The 24,969-nt window shown below is 44.6% G+C and overlaps 1 protein-coding gene across 2 annotated transcripts in view; it reads right to left on the bottom strand.

Annotated features, from left to right (window-relative positions):
- Window positions 1–20,709: 20,709 nt before the first annotated feature.
- Window positions 20,710–24,969, bottom strand: part of CFAP43 (cilia and flagella associated protein 43) — a 125,950-nt gene continuing 121,690 nt past the window's right edge. For both annotated transcript variants that reach the window (XM_077265903.1, XM_077265904.1), the window contains exon 38: window positions 20,710–22,909. In XM_077265903.1, coding sequence (XP_077122018.1) covers window positions 22,737–22,909 — 173 coding nt within the window. In that variant the 3' untranslated portion in view covers window positions 20,710–22,736. The remainder of the gene's footprint in view (window positions 22,910–24,969) is intronic.

Raw genomic sequence — 24,969 nt, 5'->3', positions numbered from 1 at the left:
CAAACAGAAAGGAACTGATAACAACGATGCCAGGCACTGGACTGAGAAACCAGGAAGTTTATGTAGCAACACCCCTGGACTAACGACCCAGGTGGGTGCCAAACTGAGGAAAGACAATCCCAGAGTCATATCACTAGTGACCACAAGAGGGAGCCAAAAAAGTCTAATTCACAACAGAGGTCTAATGTTGAGTGCTTGTGTGGGTACTGGGTAGTGTCCCCTCCTTACCTGAGAGCGGAGTACCACACCTCTTAGCTGAGGTGCAGTTCCTCTGTGGCGACACATGTCTCCGAGATTTTGCACAGACCACTCGAGACGACAAAATAGTTGGTGTGAACAGCCCCATAGAGGGTCCTACCTGCACAGATTGTACCCTTATGCGAAAAATACGTGTGAATGTTAATTTATATGGTTTTAATTTAACACATTTTTTAAAAAAAACCTTGCAGAACCTTTTTTTTCAGTTGCCTTATTCCTAGAGCCATAAACCTTTCTCCTTACACTTGTATGAGGGCGCCATTCATCATTTTCAAATGAGGGTACACAAAATGCAGAAAGAAAACACACTGAGGCTGGTTTCACACGTCAGTGCCTCCGGTACGTGTAGTGACAGTTTTCTCACGTACCGGAGACACAAACGTAGACCCGTTCAAATGAATGGGTCTATACAGATGTCAGCGTGTTTTGATGGACCATGCGTCTGTGTCCAAAACACGCAGACATGTCCGTTTTTACCCGGACACACGGCCCACCAAACGTCCCACACACATGCACACGGAGAACCGCATGGACAGCCACTGGAGAAGCGGTGCTACTGTAAGCCACTGTTCCCCTGAATGTGATGCTGAACGCGGCTTTCATCCATTGTCCCCTGCTCTGCCGGCAGCAGCGCGAACAGGGGCCAATGAATGAAAGGAAAAAACAACATGGGGTCCCTGTTGTGAGTTTGGTTTTTGGGCTCCCCCGGTGGTCACTGGTGGTACTGGACTTGTGTGCTTCACTTTCTCTGTTCACCTGTTTCCATCAGGATATGGGTGTATCCTATTTAGCCTTGCTGCTCAGTTATTCTAGTGCCGGCCATCAATGTAACCAGAGCCTTTCTGTTGCATGTTCCTGCTTCTAGACTACTATCAGCTAAGTTGGACTCTTAGTCCTAAGTTTGTTTTGCATTTTTGTTCCAGTTCACAGTTATGTTATTTTTCTGTAGCTGGAAGCTCTTGTGGGCCGAAATTGCCACTCCGGTGTCATGAGTTGACACATGAGTCTTAAAGTAATTTCGGGATGGTACTTTAATAGGGTTTTCAGCTGACCGTGAAGTTCCCTATTGTATCTTCTTGCTATCTAGTAAGCGGACCTTGCTTTGCTGAACCTACCTTCATACTGCGTATGTCTTTTCCTCTGAACTCACCGTCAATATATGTGGGGGGCTTCTGTCTCCTTTTTGGGGGAATTTCCCTAGAGGCAAGCCAGGTCTGTCTTTTCCTCTATTAGGGTTAGTTAGTCCTCCGGCTGGCACTAGGCGTCTAGGGATAAAACGTAGGTACGCCACCCGGCCACTGTTAGTTGTGTGGTAGGTTTAGCTCACGGTCAGCTCGAGATTCCATCACCCAAGAGCTGTTCTGTTATTTATGTTCTCTGACGTTCCCTTGCCATTGGGAACCATGACAGTATGGCCGGCCTAGTGTTAAAACCGTTGGCAGAAGAAAGGAGAGAAAAAGAAGTCTGCAGATTTTTTTTTTTTTTCCTCTGAGCTTGCTCTATAGTTGCATTTCTGCTCTAATTGCAGCCTTTGTCTCTCTCTCTCCTTCTAATCCTTGAATGGCTCTGATCTCACCTGATTAAAATGGATCCTCAGAGTTTGGCTACAGGTTTGAATAATCTTGCTACGAAGGTTCAAAATTTACAGGATTTTGTTATTCATGCTCCTATATCTGAACCTAGAATTCCTATACCAGAATTTTTCTCCGGGGATAGATCTCGTTTCCTGAATTTCAAAAATAATTGTAAATTATTTCTTTCCCTGAGATCTCGCTCCGCTGGAGATCCCGCACAGCAGGTTAGGATAGTAATTTCCTTGCTGCGGGGTGACCCTCAAGACTGGGCATTTGCATTGGCACCCGGGGATCCTGCGTTGCTCAATGTGGATGCGTTTTTTCTGGCTTTGGGGTTGCTTTATGAGGAACCTAACTTAGAGATTCAGGCTGAAAAAGCCTTGATGGCCCTATCTCAAGGGCAAGATGAAGCTGAAATATACTGTCAAAAATTTCGTAAATGGTCTGTGCTTACTCAGTGGAATGAGTGCGCCCTGGCGGCGAATTTCAGAGAGGGTCTCTCTGATGCCATTAAAGATGTTATGGTGGGGTTCCCTGCACCTACAGGTCTGAATGAGTCCATGACAATGGCTATTCAGATTGATCGGCGTTTGCGGGAGCGCAAACCTGTGCACCATTTGGCGCTGTCTTCTGAGAAGGCTCCAGAAAATATGCAATGTGATAGAATTCTGTCCAGAAGAGAACGGCAGAATTTTAGGCGAAAAAATGGGTTGTGCTTCTATTGTGGTGATTCAACTCATGTTATATCAGCATGCTCTAAACGTACAAAAAAGGTTGATAAGTCTATTTCAATTGGCACTTTACAGTCTAAGTTTATTCTGTCTGTGACCTTGATTTGTTCATTATCGTCAATTACCGCGGATGCCTATGTCGACTCTGGCGCCGCTTTGAGTCTAATGGATTGGTCCTTTGCCAGGCGCTGTGGGTTTGATCTAGAGCCTCTGGAAGTTCCTATACCTCTGAAGGGTATTGACTCTACACCATTGGCTAGTAATAAACCACAATACTGGACACAAGTGACTATGCGTATGAATCCAGACCATCAGGAGATGATTCGCTTCCTTGTGTTGTACAATCTACATGACGTTTTGGTGCTCGGATTACCATGGTTACAATCTCATAACCCAGTCCTTGACTGGAAAGCAATGTCTGTGTTAAGCTGGGGATGTCAGGGGGCTCATGGGGACGTACCTTTGGTTTCCATTTCGTCATTTATTCCCTCTGAGATTCCGGAATTTTTATCTGATTATCGTGATGTTTTTGAGGAGCCTAAGCTTGGTTCACTACCTCCTCACAGAGATTGCGATTGTACCATAGATCTGATTCCGGGCAGTAAATTTCCAAAGGGTCGTTTATTTAATCTATCTGTACCTGAACATGCTGCTATGCGAGAATATATTAAGGAGTCCCTGGAAAAGGGACATATTCGTCCTTCTTCATCTCCCTTAGGAGCCGGTTTTTTCTTTGTATCTAAAAAAGATGGCTCTTTGAGGCCGTGTATTGATTATCGACTCTTGAATAAAATTACAGTCAAATATCAGTATCCTCTGCCACTGCTGACTGATTTGTTTGCTCGAATAAAAGGGGCTAAGTGGTTCTCTAAGATTGATCTCCGTGGGGCGTATAATTTGGTGCGAATTAAGCAGGGGGATGAGTGGAAAACCGCATTTAATACGCCCGAGGGCCATTTTGAGTATTTAGTAGTGCCTTTTGGTCTTTCAAATGCCCCTTCAGTCTTTCAGTCCTTTATGCATGACATTTTCCGTGAATATTTGGATAAATTTATGATCGTGTATCTGGATGATATTTTGATTTTTTCGGATGACTGGGATTCTCATGTCCAACAGGTCAGGAGGGTTTTTCAGGTTTTGCGGGCTAATTCCTTGTGTGTGAAGGGTTCTAAGTGTATTTTTGGGGTTCAAAAGATTTCTTTTTTGGGGTACATTTTTTCCCCCTCTTCCATTGAGATGGATCCTGTCAAGGTTCGGGCTATTTGTGATTGGACGCAACCTTCTTCTCTTAAGAGCCTTCAGAAATTTTTGGGCTTTGCTAATTTTTATCGTCGATTTATAACTGGTTTTTCTGATGTTGCTAAACCTTTGACTGATTTGACCAAAAAGGGTGCTGATGTTGCGGATTGGTCCCCTGCTGCTGTGGAGGCCTTTCGGGAGCTTAAGCGCCGCTTTTCTTCCGCCCCTGTGTTGCGTCAGCCTGATGTTACTCTTCCTTTTCAGGTTGAGGTCGATGCTTCCGAGATCGGAGCTGGGGCGGTCTTGTCGCAGAAAATTTCCGACCGCTCCGTGATGAGACCTTGTGCGTTCTTTTCTCGAAAATTTTCGCCCGCCGAGCGAAATTATGATATTGGTAATCGGGAGCTTTTGGCTATGAAGTGGGCTTTTGAGGAGTGGCGTCATTGGCTTGAGGGGGCTAGACATCAGGTGGTGGTATTGACCGATCACAAGAATTTGATTTATCTTGAGTCTGCCAGGCGCCTGAATCCTAGACAGGCGCGCTGGTCGTTGTTTTTCTCTCGGTTTAATTTTGTGGTCTCATACTTACCAGGTTCTAAAAATGTGAAGGCGGATGCCCTTTCTAGGAGTTTTGAGCCTGATTCCCCTGGTGATTCTGAACCTACAGGTATCCTTAAGGATGGGGTGATATTATCTGCTGTTTCCCCAGACCTGCGACGGGCTTTGCAGGAGTTTCAGGCGGATAGACCTGATCGTTGCCCGCCTGGTAGACTGTTTGTTCCTGATGATTGGACCAGTAGAGTCATCTCGGAGGTTCATTCTTCTGTGTTGGCAGGTCATCCCGGGATCTTTGGTACCAGGGATTTGGTGGCTAGGTCCTTCTGGTGGCCTTCCCTGTCTCGAGATGTACGAGTTTTTGTGCAGTCTTGTGATGTTTGTGCTCGGGCCAAACCTTGTTGTTCTCGGGCTAGCGGATTGTTGTTATCTTTGCCTATTCCGAAGAGGCCTTGGACTCACATCTCTATGGATTTTATTTCTGATCTCCCTGTTTCTCAGAAAATGTCTGTCATCTGGGTGGTGTGTGACCGTTTTTCAAAGATGGTTCATTTGGTGCCCTTGCCTAAGTTGCCTTCCTCATCCGAGTTGGTTCCTCTGTTTTTTCAAAATGTGGTTCGCTTGCATGGTATTCCGGAGAATATCGTTTCTGACAGGGGGACCCAGTTCGTGTCTAGATTTTGGCGGGCGTTCTGTGCTAGGATGGGCATTGATTTGTCTTTTTCGTCTGCGTTCCATCCTCAGACTAATGGCCAGACTGAGCGAACTAATCAGACCTTGGAGACTTATTTGAGGTGTTTTGTGTCTGCGGATCAGGATGACTGGGTTGCCTTTTTGCCGTTGGCGGAGTTTGCCCTCAATAATCAGGCTAGTTCTGCCACTTTGGTTTCTCCTTTCTTTTGCAATTCGGGGTTTCATCCTCGTTTTTCTTCCGGCCAGGTGGAGTCTTCGGATTGTCCTGGAGTGGATACTGTGGTGGATAGGTTGCATCGGATTTGGGGACAGGTGGTGGACAATTTGGAGTTGTCCCAGGAGAAGACTCGGCATTTTGCTAACCGCCGTCGTCGTGTTGGTCCTCGTCTTCGTGTTAGGGGACTTGGTGTGGTTGTCTTCTCGTTTTGTCCCTATGAGGGTTTCTTCTCCTAAGTTTAAGCCTCGGTTCATCGGCCCGTATAAGATTTTGGAGATTCTTAACCCCGTGTCCTTTCGATTGGACCTCCCAGCATCTTTTTCTATCCATAATGTCTTCCATCGGTCATTATTGCGCAGGTATGAGGTACCGGTTGTGCCTTCCGTTGAGCCTCCCGCTCCGGTGTTGGTTGAGGGTGAATTGGAGTACGTTGTGGAGAAGATCTTGGACTCCCGTGTTTCCAGACGGAAACTTCAGTATCTGGTCAAGTGGAAGGGCTACGGTCAAGAGGATAATTCTTGGGTGACAGCCTCTGATGTTCATGCCTCTGATTTGGTCCGTGCCTTTCATAGGGCTCGTCCTGATCGCCCTGGTGGTTCTTGTGAGGGTTCGGTGCCCCCTCCTTGAGGGGGGGGTACTGTTGTGAGTTTGGTTTTTGGGCTCCCCCGGTGGTCACTGGTGGTACTGGACTTGTGTGCTTCACTTTCTCTGTTCACCTGTTTCCATCAGGATATGGGTGTATCCTATTTAGCCTTGCTGCTCAGTTATTCTAGTGCCGGCCATCAATGTAACCAGAGCCTTTCTGTTGCATGTTCCTGCTTCTAGACTACTATCAGCTAAGTTGGACTCTTAGTCCTAAGTTTGTTTTGCATTTTTGTTCCAGTTCACAGTTATGTTATTTTTCTGTAGCTGGAAGCTCTTGTGGGCCGAAATTGCCACTCCGGTGTCATGAGTTGACACATGAGTCTTAAAGTAATTTCGGGATGGTACTTTAATAGGGTTTTCAGCTGACCGTGAAGTTCCCTATTGTATCTTCTTGCTATCTAGTAAGCGGACCTCGCTTTGCTGAACCTACCTTCATACTGCGTATGTCTTTTCCTCTGAACTCACCGTCAATATATGTGGGGGGCTTCTGTCTCCTTTTTGGGGGAATTTCCCTAGAGGTAAGCCAGGTCTGTCTTTTCCTCTATTAGGGTTAGTTAGTCCTCCGGCTGGCGCTAGGCGTCTAGGGATAAAACGTAGGTACGCCACCCGGCCACTGTTAGTTGTGTGGTAGGTTTAGCTCACGGTCAGCTCGAGATTCCATCACCCAAGAGCTGTTCTGTTATTTATGTTCTCTGACGTTCCCTTGCCATTGGGAACCATGACAGGTCCCCCTATATTTATAAACCAACCCGGCAAAACTAACAGGTGCGGCCAGCTATTCTCAGGCTGATAAGGGGCCATTGATATGGTCCCCCCAGCCTAAAAACTGCAGCCCGCAGCTGCCCAGAAAAGGCACATCTATTAGATGCGCCAATTCTGGAGCTTTGCCCGGTTCTTCCCACTTGCCATGTAGCGGTGGCAAGTGGGGTAATGAGGGGTTAATGTCACCTTCCTATTGTAAGATGACATTAAGCCGGCTAAGTAATGGAGAGGGGTCAATAAGACACCTATCTATTACTAATCCTGTAGTTGTTAAAGGGTTAATCAAACACACCACACAGTAAGAACAAAATCTTTTAATGAAATAAAGCAATATACACATTTTTTCCATCTTTATTAGTCTGCCATTCCAAGCAAAGCCCTCATACTCCTGGAAAAAATGTCAAAATAATAAACCAACAATATATCGTACCTGTCCGCCGTACAGTCAGTCCCACGCAGTAATCCATATATATCTGGGGATATATAGTTTACAACCGGGAGTGGTATAATGCTACCAGCCCGGCTGTTAACAATTGGGAAATGAATGAAATGCTGGGAGCGGAGCTTCAGTGACTAGCTGAAACTGAGGTCCCTGCCGGCCTGAACTAAAATTAACTCTTCAGCGTGGTAAAATGCCAGCTGATTTTCCCACACTGAAGAGTTCATTTTAGTTCAGGCTGGCAGGAAGCGCAGCTTCGGTGACGTCACCGCTAGTCACTGAAGCTCCACTCCCTAATTTTCATTAATTCCCCAGTAGTTTACAGCCGGGAGCAGTCGCATTAGCAGTGCTCCCGGTTGTAAACTGTAAATTCCCCTAGATATGGATTACGGCGTGAGACTGACTGTACGCCAGACAGGTATGGTATATTGTTGGTTTATTATTTTGACATTTTTTCCAGGAGATCGAGGGCTTCGCTTGGAATGGCAGAGGAATAAAGATGGAAAAACTGTGTGTATTGTTTCATTAAAATACTTTTTCTTACTGTGTGGTGGGTTTGATCAGGATCCTGCTGTGACATCGTTGGTCGGAGCTAGAAGGCCAGCACCTTATTTCGTCGCTGGATCACCCGCTGACATCGCTGGATCGGTGTGTGTGACACCGATCCAGCGATGTGTTCACTTGTAACCAGGGTAAATATCGGGTTACTAAGCGAAGGGCCGCGCTTAGTAAACCGATATTTACCCTGGTTACCATTGTAAAAGTAAAAAAAAAACAGTACATACTCACCTTCTGATGTCTGTCACGTCCCCCGCCGGTGGCTTCCCTGCACTGAATGTGTCAGCGCCGGCCGGCCGTAAAGCAGAGCACAGCGGTGACGTCACCGCTCTGCTTTAGGGCCGGCGCTTACACAGTGCAGGGAAGCAGACGCCGGGGGACGCGACAGACACCGGAATGTAAGTATGTAGTGTTTGGTTTTTTTTACATTTACACTGGTAACCAGGGTAAACATCGGGTTACTAAGCGCGGCCCTGCGCTTAGTAACCCGATGTTTACCCTGGTTACCCGGGGACTTCGGCATCGTTGGTCGCTGGAGAGCTGTCTGTGTGACAGCTCTCCAGCGACCACACAACGACGAAACAGCGACGCTGCAGCGATCGGCATCGTCTATATCGCTGCAGCGTCGCTTAATGTGACGGTACCTTAAGGCTGAGGTGTCCAGAGTTCGGGACCCAGTCCTTTGTCTGCCCTAATCACACAGGTCACTTCTGACACATGGTAAGGTTAGTAATATTAGACAGTGTAGGACCTCCCGATCAGAGTCACCTTGTCGACGGTGGGATGGCTTTTATGCTATTTTTGATCAAAAACAGTATTACTAAGAACTCTGTGTTGTCTAAATGCTCTATTGCTTTTTGCTTATCTAGTTACAGCAGGGTATATACACTCACCGGCCACTTTATTAGGTACACCATGCTAGTAACGGGTTGGACCCCCTTTTGCCTTCAGAACTGCCTCAATTCTTCGTGGCATAGATTCAACAAGGTGCTGGAAGCATTCCTCAGAGATTTTGGTCCATATTGACATGATGGCATCACACAGTTGCCGCAGATTTGTCGGCTGCACATCCCAAAGATGCTCCATACAAGGCAGGATGGATCCATGCTTTCATGTTGTTTACGCCAAATTCTGACCCTACCATCCGAATGTCGCAGCAGGAATCGAGACTCATCAGACCAAGCAACGTTTTTCCAATCTTCTACTGTCCAATTTCGATGAGCTTGTACAAATTGTAGCCTCAGTTTCCTGTTCTTAGCTGAAAGGAGTGGTACCCGGTGTGGTCTTCTGCTGCTGTAGCCCATCTGCCTCAAAGTTCGACGCACTGTGCGTTCAGAGATGCTCTTAGGCCTACCTTGGTTGTAACGGGTGGCGATTTGAGTCACTGTTGCCTTTCTATCAGCTCGAACCAGTCTGCCCAATTCTCCTCTGACCTCTGGCATCAACAAGGCATTTCCGCCCACAGAACTGCCGCTCACTGGATTTTTTTTCTTTTTCGGACCATTCTCTGTAAACCCTAGAGATGGTTGTGCGTGAAAATCCCAGTAGATCAGCAGTTTCTGAAATACTCAGACCAGCCCTTCTGGCACCAACAACCATGCCACGTTCAAAGGCACTCAAATCACCTTTCTTCCCCATACTGATGCTCGGTTTGAACTGCATGAGATTGTCTTGACCATGTCTACATGCCTAAATGCACTGAGTTGCCGCCATGTGATTGGCTGATTAGAAATTAAGTGTTAACAAGAAGTTGGACAGGTGTACCTAATAAAGTGGCCGGTGAGTGTATGTGGTGATCTCATGTGTTGTATGGCTGAGGGTTGTACTCCTAACATGGTATGATGTATCTTACAGTGGCCAAGCTTTCTGTCAGGAGAAGAGTCTTTCCTTATCAAATCACACACACCGGAAACTCCACAATACAGTGTTTGCACAGTATCTACCTCTAGGCAGAAGATTATGATGGTGGTAGTAGTTGGTGCATTTGAGCCTCAGTCATGAAGCAGCCATAAGAATTTAAAACAGAAGTCTTTTTACTGAAGGTGATGGGGCAAATTATTACTTACAAACAGCAGGAAACTGAGGTGCAGGATTACACTCATGGTTGATGATTGCTGTGTACCTGCAGACAGGCAGATCTTAGTAACCTCTGGTTTTATTAAGTCTGAATATTTCTTCATCAGCACTGTGCTCTGCTTCTGCCCTGAGGTAATTCTTCCTCCTAGAGGTGCAATGGTAGTCTTTCTCATATGAAGACTATTAACAGAGAGTAATATCAAGTGCATGTATACTAATGCCAGAAGCCTCGCCAACAAAATGGATGAATTAGAACTAATGTTGTTGGAGCATAATTATGACATGGTGGGGATATCTGAGACGTGGCTGGATGAGAGCCATGACTGGGCTGTTAACTTGCAGGGCTATAGTCTGTTCAGAAATGACCGTACAGATAAGCGAGGGGGTGGGGTGTGTCTATATGTAAAATCTTCCTTAAAACCCATCCTGCTTGATAATATAGGTGAATTTAATGAAAATGTAGAGTCCCTGTGGGTGGAGATAAGGGGAGGGGGAAAAAATAATAAATTACTGATAGGGATTTGTTATAAATCTCCAAAAATAATGGAAGCAATGGAGAATAGCCTCGTAAAGCAAATAGATGAAGCTGCGACTCAAGGAGAAGTCATTATTATGGGGGACTTCAACTACCCTGAAATAGATTGGGGAACAGAAACCTGCAGTTCCAGCAAAGGTAATCGGTTTTTGACAACTATGAGAGACAATTACCTTTCACAACTGGTTCAGGACCCAACAAGGAGGGGGGCACTGCTAGACCTAATATTAACCAACAGGCCAGACCGCATATCAAATATAAGGGTTGGGGGTCACTTGGGGAATAGTGATCACAAAATAATAAGTTTTCATGTAACCTTTAATAAGATGGGTAGTAGGGGGGTGACAAGGACACTAAACTTCAGGAGGGCAAATTTCCAACGGATGAGAGAGGATCTTGGTGCAATTAACTGGGACGATATCCTGAGACACAAAAATACACAAAGAAAATGGGAGACGTTTATTAGCATCCTGGATAGGACCTGTGCACAGTATATACCGTATGGGAATAAACATACTGGAAATAGGAGGAAACCAATATGGCTAAATAGAGCTGTAAGGGGCGCAATAAGGGACAAAAAGAAAGCATTTAGAGAATTAAAGGAAGTAGGTAGTGAGGAGGCATTAAATAAATACAGAAAATTAAATAAATTCTGTAAAAAGCAAATCAAGGCAGCAAAGATTGAGACAGAGAGACTCATTGCCAGAGAGAGTAAAAATAATCCCAAAATATTCTTTAACTATATAAATAGTAAGAAACTAAAAAATGACAGTGTTGGCCCCCTTAAAAATAGTCTGGATATAGTGGATGAGGATGAGGAAAAAGCCAATATGCTAAATGACTTTTTTTCATCAGTATTTACAAAAGAAAATCCCATGGCAGACAAAATGACTAGTGATAAAAATTCCCCATTAAATGTCACCTGCTTAACCCAGCAGGAAGTACAGCGGCGTCTAAAAATAACTAAAATTGACAAATCTCCGGGCCCGGATGGGATACACCCCCGAGTACTGCAGGAACTAAGTACAGTCATTGATAGACCATTATTTTTAATCTTTAAAGACTCCATAATAACAGGGTCTGTACCACAGGACTGGCGTATAGCAAATGTGGTGCCAATATTCAAAAAAGGGGCAAAAACTGAACTCGGTAATTATAGGCCAGTAAGCTTAACCTCTACTGTGGGTAAAATCCTGGAGGGCATTCTAAGGGATGCTATACTGGAGTATCTGAAGAGGAATAACCTTATGACCCAGTATCAGCACGGGTTTACTAGGGACCGTTCATGTCAGACTAATTTGATCAGCTTCTATGAAGAGGCAAGTTCCGGACTGGACCAAGGGAACCCAGTGGACGTAGTGTATATGGACTTTTCCAAAGCTTTTGATACGGTGCCACACAAAAGGTTGTTACATAAAATGAGAGTAATGGGGATAGGGGAAAATATGTGTAAGTGGGTTGAGAGCTGGCTCAGGGATAGGAAACAAAGGGTGGTTATTAATGGAGCACACTCGGACTGGGTCGCGGTTAGCAGTGGGGTACCACAGGGGTCAGTATTGGGCCCTCTTCTTTTTAACATATTTATTAATGACCTTGTAGGGGGCATTCAGAGTAGAATTTCAATATTTGCAGATGACACTAAACTCTGCAGGGTAATCAATACAGGGGAGGACAATTTTATATTACAGGATGATTTATGTAAACTAGAAGCTTGGGCTGATAAATGGCAAATGAGCTTTAATGGGGATAAATGTAAGGTCATGCACTTGGGTAGAAGTAATAAGATGTATAACTATGTGCTTAATTCTAAAACTCTGGGCAAAACCGTCAATGAAAAAGACCTGGGTATATGGGTGGATGACAAACTCATATTCAGTGGCCAGTGTCAGGCAGCTGCTACAAAGGCAAATAAAATAATGGGATGTATTAAAAGAGGCATAGATGCTCATGAGGAGAACATAATTTTACCTCTATACAAGTCACTAGTGCGACCACACTTAGAATACTGTGCACAGTTCTGGTCTCCGGTGTATAAGAAAGACATAGCTGAACTGGAGCAGGTGCAGAGAAGAGCGACCAAGGTTATTAGAGGACTGGGGGGTCTGCAATACCAAGATAGGTTATTACACTTGGGGCTATTTAGTTTGGAAAAACGAAGACTAAGGGGTGATCTTATTTTAATGTATAAATATATGAGGGGACAGTACAAAGACCTTTCTGATGATCTTTTTAATCATAGACCTGAGACAGGGACAAGGGGGCATCCTCTACGTCTGGAGGAAAGAAGGTTTAAGCATAATAACTGACGCGGATTCTTTACTGTAAGAGCAGTGAGACTATGGAACTCTCTGCCGTATGATGTTGTAATGAGTGATTCATGAATTAAATTTAAGAGGGGACTGGATACCTTTCTGGAAAAGTATAATGTTACAGGGTATATACACTAGATTCCTTGATAAGGCGTTGATCCAGGGAACTAGTCTGATTGCCGTATGTGGAGTCGGGAAGGAATTTTTTTCCCCATGGTGGAGTTACTCTTTGCCACATGGGTTTTTTTTGCCTTCCCCTGGATCAACCTGTTAGGGCATGTTAGGTTAGGCTATGGGTTGAACTAGATGGACTTACAGTCTTCCTTCAACCTTAATAACTATGTAACTATGTAACTCCCTGTGTCCTGTCAGTCCCCTTTTTAAGCAAAGCAGGGAGAAGGTAGGTAATTCCTTCACCTTCAAAATGGCTTCCTCTTCTCAAGATGTCCGACCACTAACTGCCCCTTCAAATGAAAAACTATCCGCAGGACTCGGCTCCTCCCCCTTCTATGTGACTGTAGAGCTGCAGTCATTGGCTGACTGCCCTGAGGCGTTTTTCCAGAACCTTCTGCATATTAAACAGAGCTGGGTCACTTGATCAAGCCTGTGCGAAGATTAACCCTTTTTGTGCTGCCTGTCAGCAGGTCTCACAATGCATATAAAATGAACAGTCCACATAAAAATTCACAGCATTTATATGAAAACACACTATATATCTGGTATCCCATAGAAATGGCCACTTTGTGGGAAACCACATAATATAAACATTTTGTTCTTGTAGGTTTTGTCTGGTTTTTGGCCAATGTGAACATGTTTTTCTATGTTGCATGTGTACTGACTCAAACTCCAGCTCAATGTGTGTTTCTACTTCTGGGACAATTCCCTGCAATGGTAATCACAGATCACAGGAGGAAGAAGTGAGGAATGTAATTTATGCAGCAAGAGGCCCTACCCATGAGGAACAGCTGAGCAATGAAGACGCATTGGAGAGGTGAATACAGAATTCGGGAGAAAAGCTGTGGTGTGATGGGACAGTCCCGCCAAATCCGGGACGGTTTGTAGCTATGCTATAGGTAAGACATATTTCTGAATACAATGCCCATTCAGTAGAACTTCATCATGCCAGCTAGTCTCATCTGGGTTCTCTCAAATTGAGAGTCTCAATGGAAATGAACTGAAAAAAAGTGCAGGAGTTTAGTCTGTATTTGACTGTTAGTATGCAAGAAGCAAACATGCGGTCACATAATGGTGCATACAGGGAACTTGTGACAGTGTTCACATTGCACACTGTCACAATTCTGCAGTCACATAGTGTGACTTTACTTTTCAGCTTGGACAACCCCTTTAAAGGGGGACTGTCAGCAGATTTTTGCTATATAATCAGAGAGCACCTTAATGTAAGATCAGAGACCCTGATTCCAAGAATGCTCCACTTGCTGTGCTATATTGGGGTTTCAATACAATCAGTGTTTTATTAGCAGGAGATTATCACTCGAGGACAACTGGCCTTGTACCTCCTAGTCCAGCCACTCCATCATCACTAACTAGCAGCTTTCTGTCCCTATACAATGTACACAGAAATCTGCCAAGCGGTAGTGTGGGCGGATTATACAGTATACAGCTCTACATCTCAGCAGAGAAAACTAATTTTCTCACAACTGCTGCACCCAGTAAACTAAGTGACACACTGCTGGACTTAGGGTCTCTTTCCCTGCTTCATGCTTCTGTCCACTTACATACCAAAAACCTACAGAAAGATAAGCTCTTCTTCATGTATAAGTACTTGGGGAGAAGCAGGATCCTAACGATGAAGGGGGACATCGTTGACAATATTGGGCCATCTGGTTCTCTTGTGAATAGAATAAGTCCAACATATCAGTACTATAAATAACATTATTTATGGGAATACTCTGGCATTGCATCCCGCATCTTAAACATTTATAACTCCTACTCACAAAAACCATCCATGCCTTTAATAAAACATAGAGTACCTGGGAGCCTGGAGTCTTCGGTGGTGAAGGTGTTCCTTCTGCTGCCATCTGAGGTGGGAAGTGTCACTCATGAGAAATGTAGTTCACATGCATGTGCTTTCGGAGGCCACAAAAATACTCGTGGACTCCTGTTTTCCATGCCATATATGTGTAAAAAGTTACACTGACATAACTTTGGATGATTGGTCAGATAAGTGCCGTTGGCCTTATTAATATTCAGCATATTCTGAATACTCTACAGCTACATGCTAATATTACCTGACCCTCACTTGCAACTTCCAGGCTAAGCCATTCTCAATATACTTGAATGGTATAAGGAGAAGGTGGCAGGGAAAATTGGTGTACCCCCATTCAATTATTAGGAAACTGAAAAAATGGTATGCTTGTGCGACTTCATTCATTCCCTAAGGTGCAATTATCTATTTCCAGCAACACCATTCCATAACGGGAATATAAGTGCCCCTTTGAGGATCAAAATTCCCTGTTCTGCCAATCATAGTGCAGCGCCCCAGAGTCCTGGTCGTTGCAGTAATGTCGTTCCTCCACCAGGGGGAGTGATATTACGCCTGATGGCAATAAAGGAGATCTTCCTACCAGGTATCACAAACCATACACCACCCTTCACACTCCAGACCACCAGGGGGAGCCTTGCTCCTATCTGCTAGGGCACTCCTCACAGAAGGGTAAAACTGGTGGGCTGGATAGAAAGTTAGGGAGAAGCTGGCTGGGCTTTGCCCAGGCAACACCTGTCAGGCAGACAGGGGGAAAGGAGGAACATCGGAGCTGCAGACAGAGGGTTCCTGACGGGTGGGATCCTGTCAGAGGCCTAGCTAGACAGAAAGACACGGAGCTGCGCCTGCCCCACGTGCGGCAGCATCCTAAGAAAGGACACGAAGAGAACTGTGTTGTAGAGGGTGAGAAACGAAGTCACAGCACAAGGAGAAAACACCAGGAGGAGTTCTGCCCTGAAATAAGCTGCCTCCTTCTGAGGCACGTAGCCGGTGGCCGGAACACCGAGGGAGTAATTAACTCTACGCTTTACTTCAGAGACCGGCAGGACAGTCAATTCCAAGTTGGCTGCCCGACCTTAATACCTAAGAAGACACAGTGGCAACTTGTGGGGGTCGGGGCATTTCTAGGGTCCCTATAAACAAGCCTCAGGCCATCAGTCATACGGGTTTGTCCTATCCACACCATCTGGGGGACAGAGAGGAAGAAATAACATCTAGAACATCTACAAGAGTTGTGAGGACCTTACCGGGAGCTCAGCAGGGAGGTACTACAACACACAGGTGCTAGTAGGAAGGCTACTGATTTTCACCTGGATAAGGGGACTCAGGATTTGCCTTCGGACCGGCCGGACTGCCTACCCTGTGGTCTGTACCCTGGACTGTGGATGCTGAAGCCTCCAGTAAAAGGTAAAGAGACTGCAACCTTGTGTCCTCGTTATTCTCTGCGCCTTACATCGTCCACCATCACCATCTACACTTCTGGGAAGCCCTGGGGATACACTTCACCTGTGGGAAGGTATACCATCTAGCTGCCATCACATCACCCCAGCGGACCCATAAGCAGCGTCGGTCACCCTGACCGAATCCCACAGGTGGCGTCACGAACTTACCCTTTAAAGGCCTTTCCCAAAACCATAAAAACTATTCCTTTTATTGGACGTCCCTCAAAGGGCCACGGACCGGGTTGGGCCACTGTGACATCCCCGCAGAACACTGAAGGACCCGGTGCCGAGTACCCCATTGCCCTTGATGTGGGGGCGATCCAATTGCATGTCACAGCAGTCGGACCTTCAACAATCAATAAGTGTATAGATGATAACCAAACCCTTTAAATGGCTGCACAATTTTGCAGTTAAAGAGCCATTTTGCTCTTTAATCTGTGAGTCAATTAACAATCCGTTTAATAATGTATGTGAATTTACTCTTAAATTAATCTCTTCCCGACATAAGGCGGTCTGGCATGTCCAATCTCAGCTGCCTTATATGTCGCTGTAATTACAGTTGTGCTCAAAAGTTTACATACCCCGGCAGAATTGTTGCTTTCTTGGCCTTTGAATGTGAATGATAACACCAAAAATTTTTCTCCACTCATGGTTAGTGCTTGGGTGAAGCAATTTATGGTAAAACTACTGTGTTTTCTGTTTTTAAATCATAATGACAACCCAAAACATCCAAATTAATATGATCAAAAGTTTACATACCCCATTTCTTAATGCCGTGTATTGCCCTCTCTAACATCAGTGACAGCTTGAAGTCTTTTTGGTGGTTGTGGATGAGGTTGTTTATTTTCTCAGATGGTAAAGCTGCCCACTTTTCTTGTCAAAAAGCCTCCAGTTCCTGTAAATTCCTGGGCTGTCTAGCATGAACTGTGCGCTTGAGATCTCCTCAGAGTGGCTCAATGATATTGGGGTCAGGAGACTGAGATGGCCACTCCAGAACCTTCACTTTGTTCTGTTGTAGCCAATGACAGGTCGACTTGGCCTTGTGTTTTGGATCATTGTCATGTTGGAATGTCCAAGTACGTCCAATGCGCAGCTTCCAGGATGATGAGTGCAAATTTGCCTCAAGTATTTGCTGATAATGGGCTGCATACATCTTTCCTTCAGCTTTGACAATGTTTCCTGTGCCTTTGTAGCTCACACATCCCCAAAACATCAGCGATCCACCTCCGTGCTTCACAGTAGGAATGGTGTTCCTTTCATCATAGGCCTTGTTGACTTCTCTCCAAATGTAACGTTTATGGTTGTGGCCAAAAAGTTAAATTTTGGTCTCATCACTCCAAATTACCTTGTTCCAGAAGTTTTGAGGCTTGTCCGTGTGCTGTTTTGCGCATTGCAGGCAAGATACTTTGTGACATTTGTGCAGTAATGGCTTTCTTCTGAAAACTCCACCATGCAGCCCATTTTTCTTCAAGTGCGTCCTTATTGTGCATCTTGAAACAGCCACACCACTAGTTTTCAGAGAGTCCGGTATTTCAGCTTATGATATTTGTGGGTTTTTCTTTGCATCCCGAACAATTTTCCTGGCAGTTGTGGACGACATTTTTGTTGGTCTACCTGACCGTGGTTTTGGTTTTACAGAACTCCTGATATTCCATTTGTTAAACACAGTTTCAATGCTGCTGACTGACCTTATCATTTCCTTGCATATGTTTTTGTATCTCTTTCCTGTTTTATACACTTCAACTAACTTTTCCCGTAGATCTGTTGACAATTCTTTTGCTTTCCCCATGACTCACAATCCAGAAACGTCAGTGGCTGGATGAAAGATGCAAGAGTCTCTTTGGATCCCAGAAACTCACTCAGCTTTTATGCACACACACTGATTACAAGCAAACAGGTCACAGGTGAGGATGTTACCTTTAGTAGCCATTCAAACCCATTTGTGTCAACTTCTGTGCATGTTATCAGGCCAAAATCACCAGGGTATGTGAACTTTTGATCAGGGTCAGAGGTGTAGCTAGGGTTTTGGTTCGGGGGGGGGGGCAAGCTTCTGAGTGGGCCACTAACCAGGTAACCTTGATTACAACTCGGTGACACACCCTAATAGTGGAGGAGAACCTCAGCAGATGACCGCGCTGTTACTGAAGATAATCTCTATATAAAGACCAACATGGATATTACCGCCATATGCTCAGTGGTAGATACCAGCCCTACAGAACATATAAGAGATCACTGCACAGTTATAGATGGTGACTTACCGCTGACGTCCTTTCTGATGGAAACCTTCATTTTTCTCGTCTTTTCCATCTGACCCAGACCGACACAACTTCTTCCAGCCACGACTAGTCTGCAGAGAATGCAACAAAGATACATTTCACTTCTCACATTCCAGCTATTACCATCTATTCTCAACCTGCACAAATTCCTCATCCTGCTGATACCCCAAATACTGAGCTGCTGCTGCTGTATGTGTCCCTATTACTGCCCCTGATACCCCAATACTGAGCCGCTGCTGCCGTATGTGTCCCTATTACTCCACCTGATACCCCAATACTGACCGCTGCTGCCGTATGTGTCCCTATTACTGCACCTGATACCCCAATACTGAGCCGCTGCTGCCATATGTGTCCCTTTTAAGGCACCTGCTGTGTGGTTCTCTGTGCCCTCTTAATTCTAAAGCACCCCTCTATAGTATAGTAATGCCAGATGCAAGTGCCCTAGATCACAGTGCCCATATTTTGCCCCCTAGAAAGTAATAATGTCCTGTGTGTGCCCCTTTGATAGTAACAGTAACCTGAGTTCCCCTATAACAATAAGTGCCCACTTTGCATTTAATAAAGTCCTGAGTCTCCCCCCTGTACAGCTCCCCTATACACAGGATAAAGCCCCCTCACTGTATATTACCACCCACACAGTATATTGACTCCTTAGTAGCCTCCAAACTGTTTGATGGCTCCAACACTCTATGATGGCCCCTTCACTGTAATCCCCACACTGTACGATGGCCCCCTCAGTGTAATCTCCACACTGTATGATGGTCCCCTAGATAGCCTCCATATAGTATAATGCACCACAGTCCTAAATTTAGTATAATGCACTCCCCATAAGCCACCATATAGTTTAATGCATTCCCCATAGGCCTAATATATATTGTATAATGCACCCCCCATAGGCAGACCCTATAGCACAAGGCAGCCCCCAAAGGCAAACTCTATACTGTATAATGCATCCCCCATAGGCAGACTCTATTGCACAAGAAAGCACCCATAGGCAAACTCTATAGCACAAGGCAGTACCCATAGGCAGACTCTGTAGTATCAAGCAGCACACCATAGGCAGACCCTGTAGTATAAGACCCCTATAGGCAGACCCTGTAGTAAAAGGCAGCACCCCTATAGGCAGACCCTGTAATATAAGGCAGCACCCCCATAGACAGACCCTGTAGTATAACGCAGCACCCCCATAGGCAGACCCTGTAGTATAAGGCAGCACCCCTATAGGGAGACCTTGTATTATAAGGCAGCACCCCTATAGGCAGATCCTGTAGTATAAGACAGTACCTCTATAGGCAGACCCTGTAATATAAAGCAGTACACCATAGGCAGACCCTGTAATATAAGGCAGCACCCCTATAGGAATACCGTGTAACATAAGGCAGCACCCCCATAGGCAGATCCTGTAGTATAAGACAGCCCCCCATAGGCAGACCCTGTAGTATAAGGCAGCATCCCTATAGGCAGATCCTGTAGTATAAGACAGTACCCTTATAGGCAGACCCTGTAATATAAGGCAGCACACCTATAGGCAGACCCTGTAATATAAGGCAGCACCCCTATAGGCTGACCCTGTAGTATAAAGCATCACCCCCATAGGCAGACCCTGTAGTATAAGACAGCACCCCTGTAGGCAGACCCTGTAGTATAATGCAGCACCCCTCTAGAGAGACCCTGTATTATAAGGCAGCACCCCTATAGCAGATCCTGTAGTATAAGACAGTACCTCTATAGGCAGACCCTGTAATATAAGGCAGTACCCCATAGGCAGACCCTGTAATATAAGGCAGCACCCCTATAGGAATACCCTGTAACATAAGGCAGCACCCCCATAGGCAGATCCTGTAGTATAAGACAGCCCCCCCATAGGCAGATCCTGTAGTATAAGGCAGCACCCCTATAGTCAGACCCTGTAATATAAGGCAGCACCCCTATAGGCAGATCCTGTAATATTTGACAGCACCTCCATAGGCAGACCCTGTAATAAAAGGCAGCACCCCTATAGGCAGATTGTGTAGTATAAGGCAGCACCCGTAAAAAAATAAATACTCACCTCTCTTCCTCCGCAGTTCTGAGTGCCCGCTCATCTCCTGACAGCGGGCGCCGGCTAGTGACATCATTGCGCCCCTGTCAATGTCTGCATCGGTGATGTCAGACTCTGAGAGGGGGGATGGGAGGAGCATAGCGCTCCTTCTCCCATCAATGCCATCAGCTGTATCGGCTAAATGCCGGTACAGCTGACCTTCCGATAACTGGCGGGGGGCCCACAGCTGGCACTGGGGCCCCCCCACCTGCTGGGGGGCCCCATAGTGGCCTTGCGGCAGAGCAGGGAGACCGATTCTCCCTGCTCTGCCACAGAATGTAGCTACAGTTACAGTAGCGTAGCTCCGGGTGGGCCCCTCAGAGCGCGGTATTCAGCATGGTATCTAGATGTAGCAGAGCTAGACTCAATGCGGGACAAAATGTATTATCATCTTGTCGGGCAGGTAAGGAATATGATTGTTCATTATTTTTTTTCTTTTACAGGGGACATGGGCTTCAATGGATGAGGCATAAAGGGGAGTATAATTTATTTTTTTATTTTTTATTTCAAATAAAGGTGTCAGTGTCTTTATTTCAATTAAAGGACTTTATTCTGCGTGTTTTTTTTCTAACAATATGACTATGGCGTTAGAAATGGGGGCATCTTATAGATGCCTCTCCATTACTAACCCCTGTGCTTAATGTCAGCTGGCAATACAAAGCTGACATCAACCCCAATACTATTATCCCACTTGCCATTGCACAAGGGCAAGTGAAAAGAACAGAGGCTAAGCGTCAGAATTGGCGCATCTTACGGATGCGCCATTTCTGGGGCGGCTGAGAGCTGATTTTTTTAGTTTGGGAGGGGCCAGTATCCATTGCCCCATCCTAGGCTATTAATATCAGCCCACAGCTGTCTGCTTAACCTTTGCTAGTTATTAATTATATGGGGCTCCATGTAATTTTTTTGGGGGGAAAGGCTAAGTATACAGCTGTGAGCTGATATTAATAGACTGGGAAGATCTCTGACAGCGGCATTTAACTAGCGCTTACAGGAAACACATCACAAACTCCACCCATCGGCGCCTGTGTCAAATGATCATGGGGTGCCAATGGGTTGGCATGACAACTGGGGGTCTGAAGAAAGCCCCCATGCTTGTCATTGCAGAGCTCCTATGAACACCAGCCCGTTGCTGGAGCTCATAGGAGATGATGATATTTGTAACACATAGCAGGGCTGGTGCCCTGCTATGTGTAGCACAAACCATTGAAAAATTGCAGCTTAAAGTCTCTAAAGCAAGTAAAAAGTAGAAAAAAATGTTTTGAAAACAATTCCCTATTAAAAAAATACAAAAGTTCAAATCACTCCCCTTTTGCCCCATTCAAAATGCAACAATACAAAAAAAAATAAATACAAAAAATGTGTGCATCGCTGTATTCAGAAACAGCCAATCTATCAAAATATAAAAACAATTAATCAGTTCGGTAAACGGCGTAACAAGTAAAAAAAACTAAGTTTTTACATTTTTTTTGGTTGTCGAAACATTGCAATAAAATGCAATCACAGGTGATCAAAATATCGTATCTACCCCAAAATGGTATCAATAAAAACTTTAGCTTTGCGTGCAAAAAAATAAGCCCTCATCCACCCAGCCCCAGATTCCAAAAAATGGAGATGCTACGGGCCTCAGAAAATGGCGCTTTGGTAGATCGGCTCACTCTGCTGCACATAGAGGTAAACACAGGAATGCTATCTCTTGAAAATGAGCCAGAAAGCTGTGCAATTGTCCTCTGGACTACACCTAGGGTGGAGATATGGTGAGCAGCTCCCCCCCAATCTTGAGCTGTTCAATAAACCTAGCCGTAAACATGGCAGATTAACCTCTCTCAGCATTTAGTGTGCTGGAATACTTTCTAGGTTCATATCACTGAAGCTAATAACCTCAGTGATACATATCTCTCCTCCACTACTTTTCTAGGTACTTTGTCACACTGGATGTACTGCACTAAGCTCATGAGCGTGGACAGGGGCCTACTCCTGTACTGGGTCCGCCAAGGGATTCACCTCTGGTGGGTATAGTACACTCCCTTCTCTTAACTTGACAACCAAACCATTTTTTGTGAGATGAGGATGCCAAGATTGGAATACTAAAAATAAAAGAAAAATGTTACTATATCACAGTGAATCCATATTACATACATCTAGGTTTTCTTCTTCCAGGGTTATAAGCCACTTTGTGTGCTGTGTTGTAGGCACTTTTTCAACTATTATTTTATCAATGTCATCACATATTCTTTTACATACATGATTTACAAGCATAAAAAAAATAAACAAAACGTTATCACACACAACAACTCAGTCGTTGTTGCTTTTAATGAGAAAGGCCAGATCTGAGACAGAGGTCTCTAGTAATCCATTTGTACAAGTGCAGGGAAAGTTTTCATCCTGAATCGATCTAATTCAGTCCGGAGCACAGCAATCTCTTGTGCTTGAGCCTTTACGAGATCAACCAGTTTCCTGCGCTGAACTATGTCCTTGTATCTGTCCCTGGCATTCTTCTCAGAACTTTGTTCTAATCCTGTAAGCAGAAAAAAAGGGTGTTATTTATATGCACTCTCCTATAAGACTGGGGTTTCTTTAAGTTCTCAAGTAAAGCTACTCTCAAACAGCCGTGTAAAATGGGCCGTTTTCCTATTGTGTCATCCATATTACCTCATTTTTGCATCCATGTTTCATGCGTTTTTTCCTCATCCATTTTTAAAAACTGAAGTGAGTAGACTATCTGAACTTTTATCTATCTATTGCCTCTTAACAATGGATCAGTAAAACGGATGAGATACTGAAGTATATATGTCTTCAGGTTTTCATCTGTGTTTAATGGCTACCCACAGACTTTAATAGCAAAGTCTGATCCGCAAAGGGATGAGAATAGAAGATGTCCTGAGCATTAAAGAATGCTGTAGATAAGCCCTGAAAGGCGGTGGCCACATCTTATATCGGACAAACCTGGTGGCAGGTTCCTTTTTTTTTTAACCCCTTCACCCCCAAGGGTGGTTTGCACGTTAATGACCGGGCCAATTTTTACAATTCTGACCACTGTCCCTTTATGAGGCTATAACTCTGGAACGCTTTGACGGATCTTGGCGATTCTGACACTGTTTTCTCGTGACATATTGTACTTCATGTTAGTGGTAAAATTTATTCGATATAACTTGCGTTTATTTGTGAAAAAAATGGAAATTTGGCGAAAATTTTGAAAATTTCGCAATTTTCCAACTTTGAATTTTTATGCCCTTAAATCACAGACATATGTCACGCAAAATACTTAATAAGTAACATTTCCCACATGTCTACTTTACATCAGTACAATTTTGGAACCAAAATTTTTTTTTGTGACGGAGTTATAAGGGTTAAAAGTTGACCAGCAATTTCTCATTTTTACAACACCATTTTTTTTTAGGGACCACATCTCATTTGAAGTCATTTTGAGGGGTCTATATGATAGAAAATACCCAAGTGTGACACCATTCTAAAAACTGCACCCCTCAAGGTGCTCAAAACCACATTCAAGAAGTTTATTAACCCTTCAGGTGTTTCACAGGAATTTTTGGAATGTTTAAATAAAAATGAACATTTAACTTTTTTTCACACAAAATTTATTTCAGCTCCAATTTGTTTTATTTTACCAAGGGTAACAGGAGAAAATGGACCCCCAAAGTTGTTTTACAATTTGTCCTGAGTACGCTGATACCCCATATGTGGGGGTAAACCACTGTTTGGGCGCATGGCAGAGCTCGGAAGGAAAGGAGCGCCATTTGACTTTTCAATGCAAAATTGACTGGAATTGAGATGGGACGCCATGTTGCGTTTGGAGAGCCCCTGATGTGCCTAAACACTGAAACCCCCTACAAGTGACCCCATTTTGGAAAGTAGACCCCCTAAGGAACTTATCTTGATGTGTGGTGAGCACTTTGACCCACCAAGTGCTTCACAGAAGTTTATAATGCAGAGCCGTAAAAAAAAAAATCATATTTTTTCACAAAAATGATCTTTTCGCCCCCAATTTTTTATTTTCCCAAGGGTAAGAGAAGAAATTGGACCCCAAAAAATGTTGTGCAATTTGTCCTGAGTACGCTGATACCCCATATGTGGGTGTAAACCATTGTTTGGGCGCATGGCAGAGCTTGGAAGGGAAGGAGCGCCATTTGACTTTTCAATGCAAAATTGACTGGAATTGAGATGGGATGCCATGTTGCGTTTGGAGAGCCCCTGATGTGCCTAAACATTGAAACCCCCTACAAGTGACACCATTTTGGAAAGTAGACCCCCTAAGGAACTTATCTTGATGTGTGGTGAGCACTTTGACCCACCAAGTGCTTCACAGAAGTTTATAATGCAGAGCCGTAAAAATAAAAAATCATATTTTTTCACAAAAATGATCTTTTCGCCCCCAATTTTTTATTTTCCCAAGGGTAAGAGAAGAAATTGGACCCCAAAAAATGTTGTGCAATTTGTCCTGAGTACGCTGATACCCCATATGTGGGTGTAAACCATTGTTTGGGCGCATGGCAGAGCTTGGAAGGGAAGGAGCGCCATTTGACTTTTCAATGCAAAATTGACTGGAATTGAGATGGGACG

The sequence above is a fragment of the Ranitomeya variabilis genome, chromosome 5 (genome assembly GCF_051348905.1).
Source record: "Ranitomeya variabilis isolate aRanVar5 chromosome 5, aRanVar5.hap1, whole genome shotgun sequence".
Classification (NCBI taxonomy): Eukaryota; Metazoa; Chordata; class Amphibia; order Anura; family Dendrobatidae; genus Ranitomeya; species Ranitomeya variabilis.
Note: the sequence above shows the minus strand (reverse complement) of the source record. Positions and strands in the feature narration are given on the sequence as shown.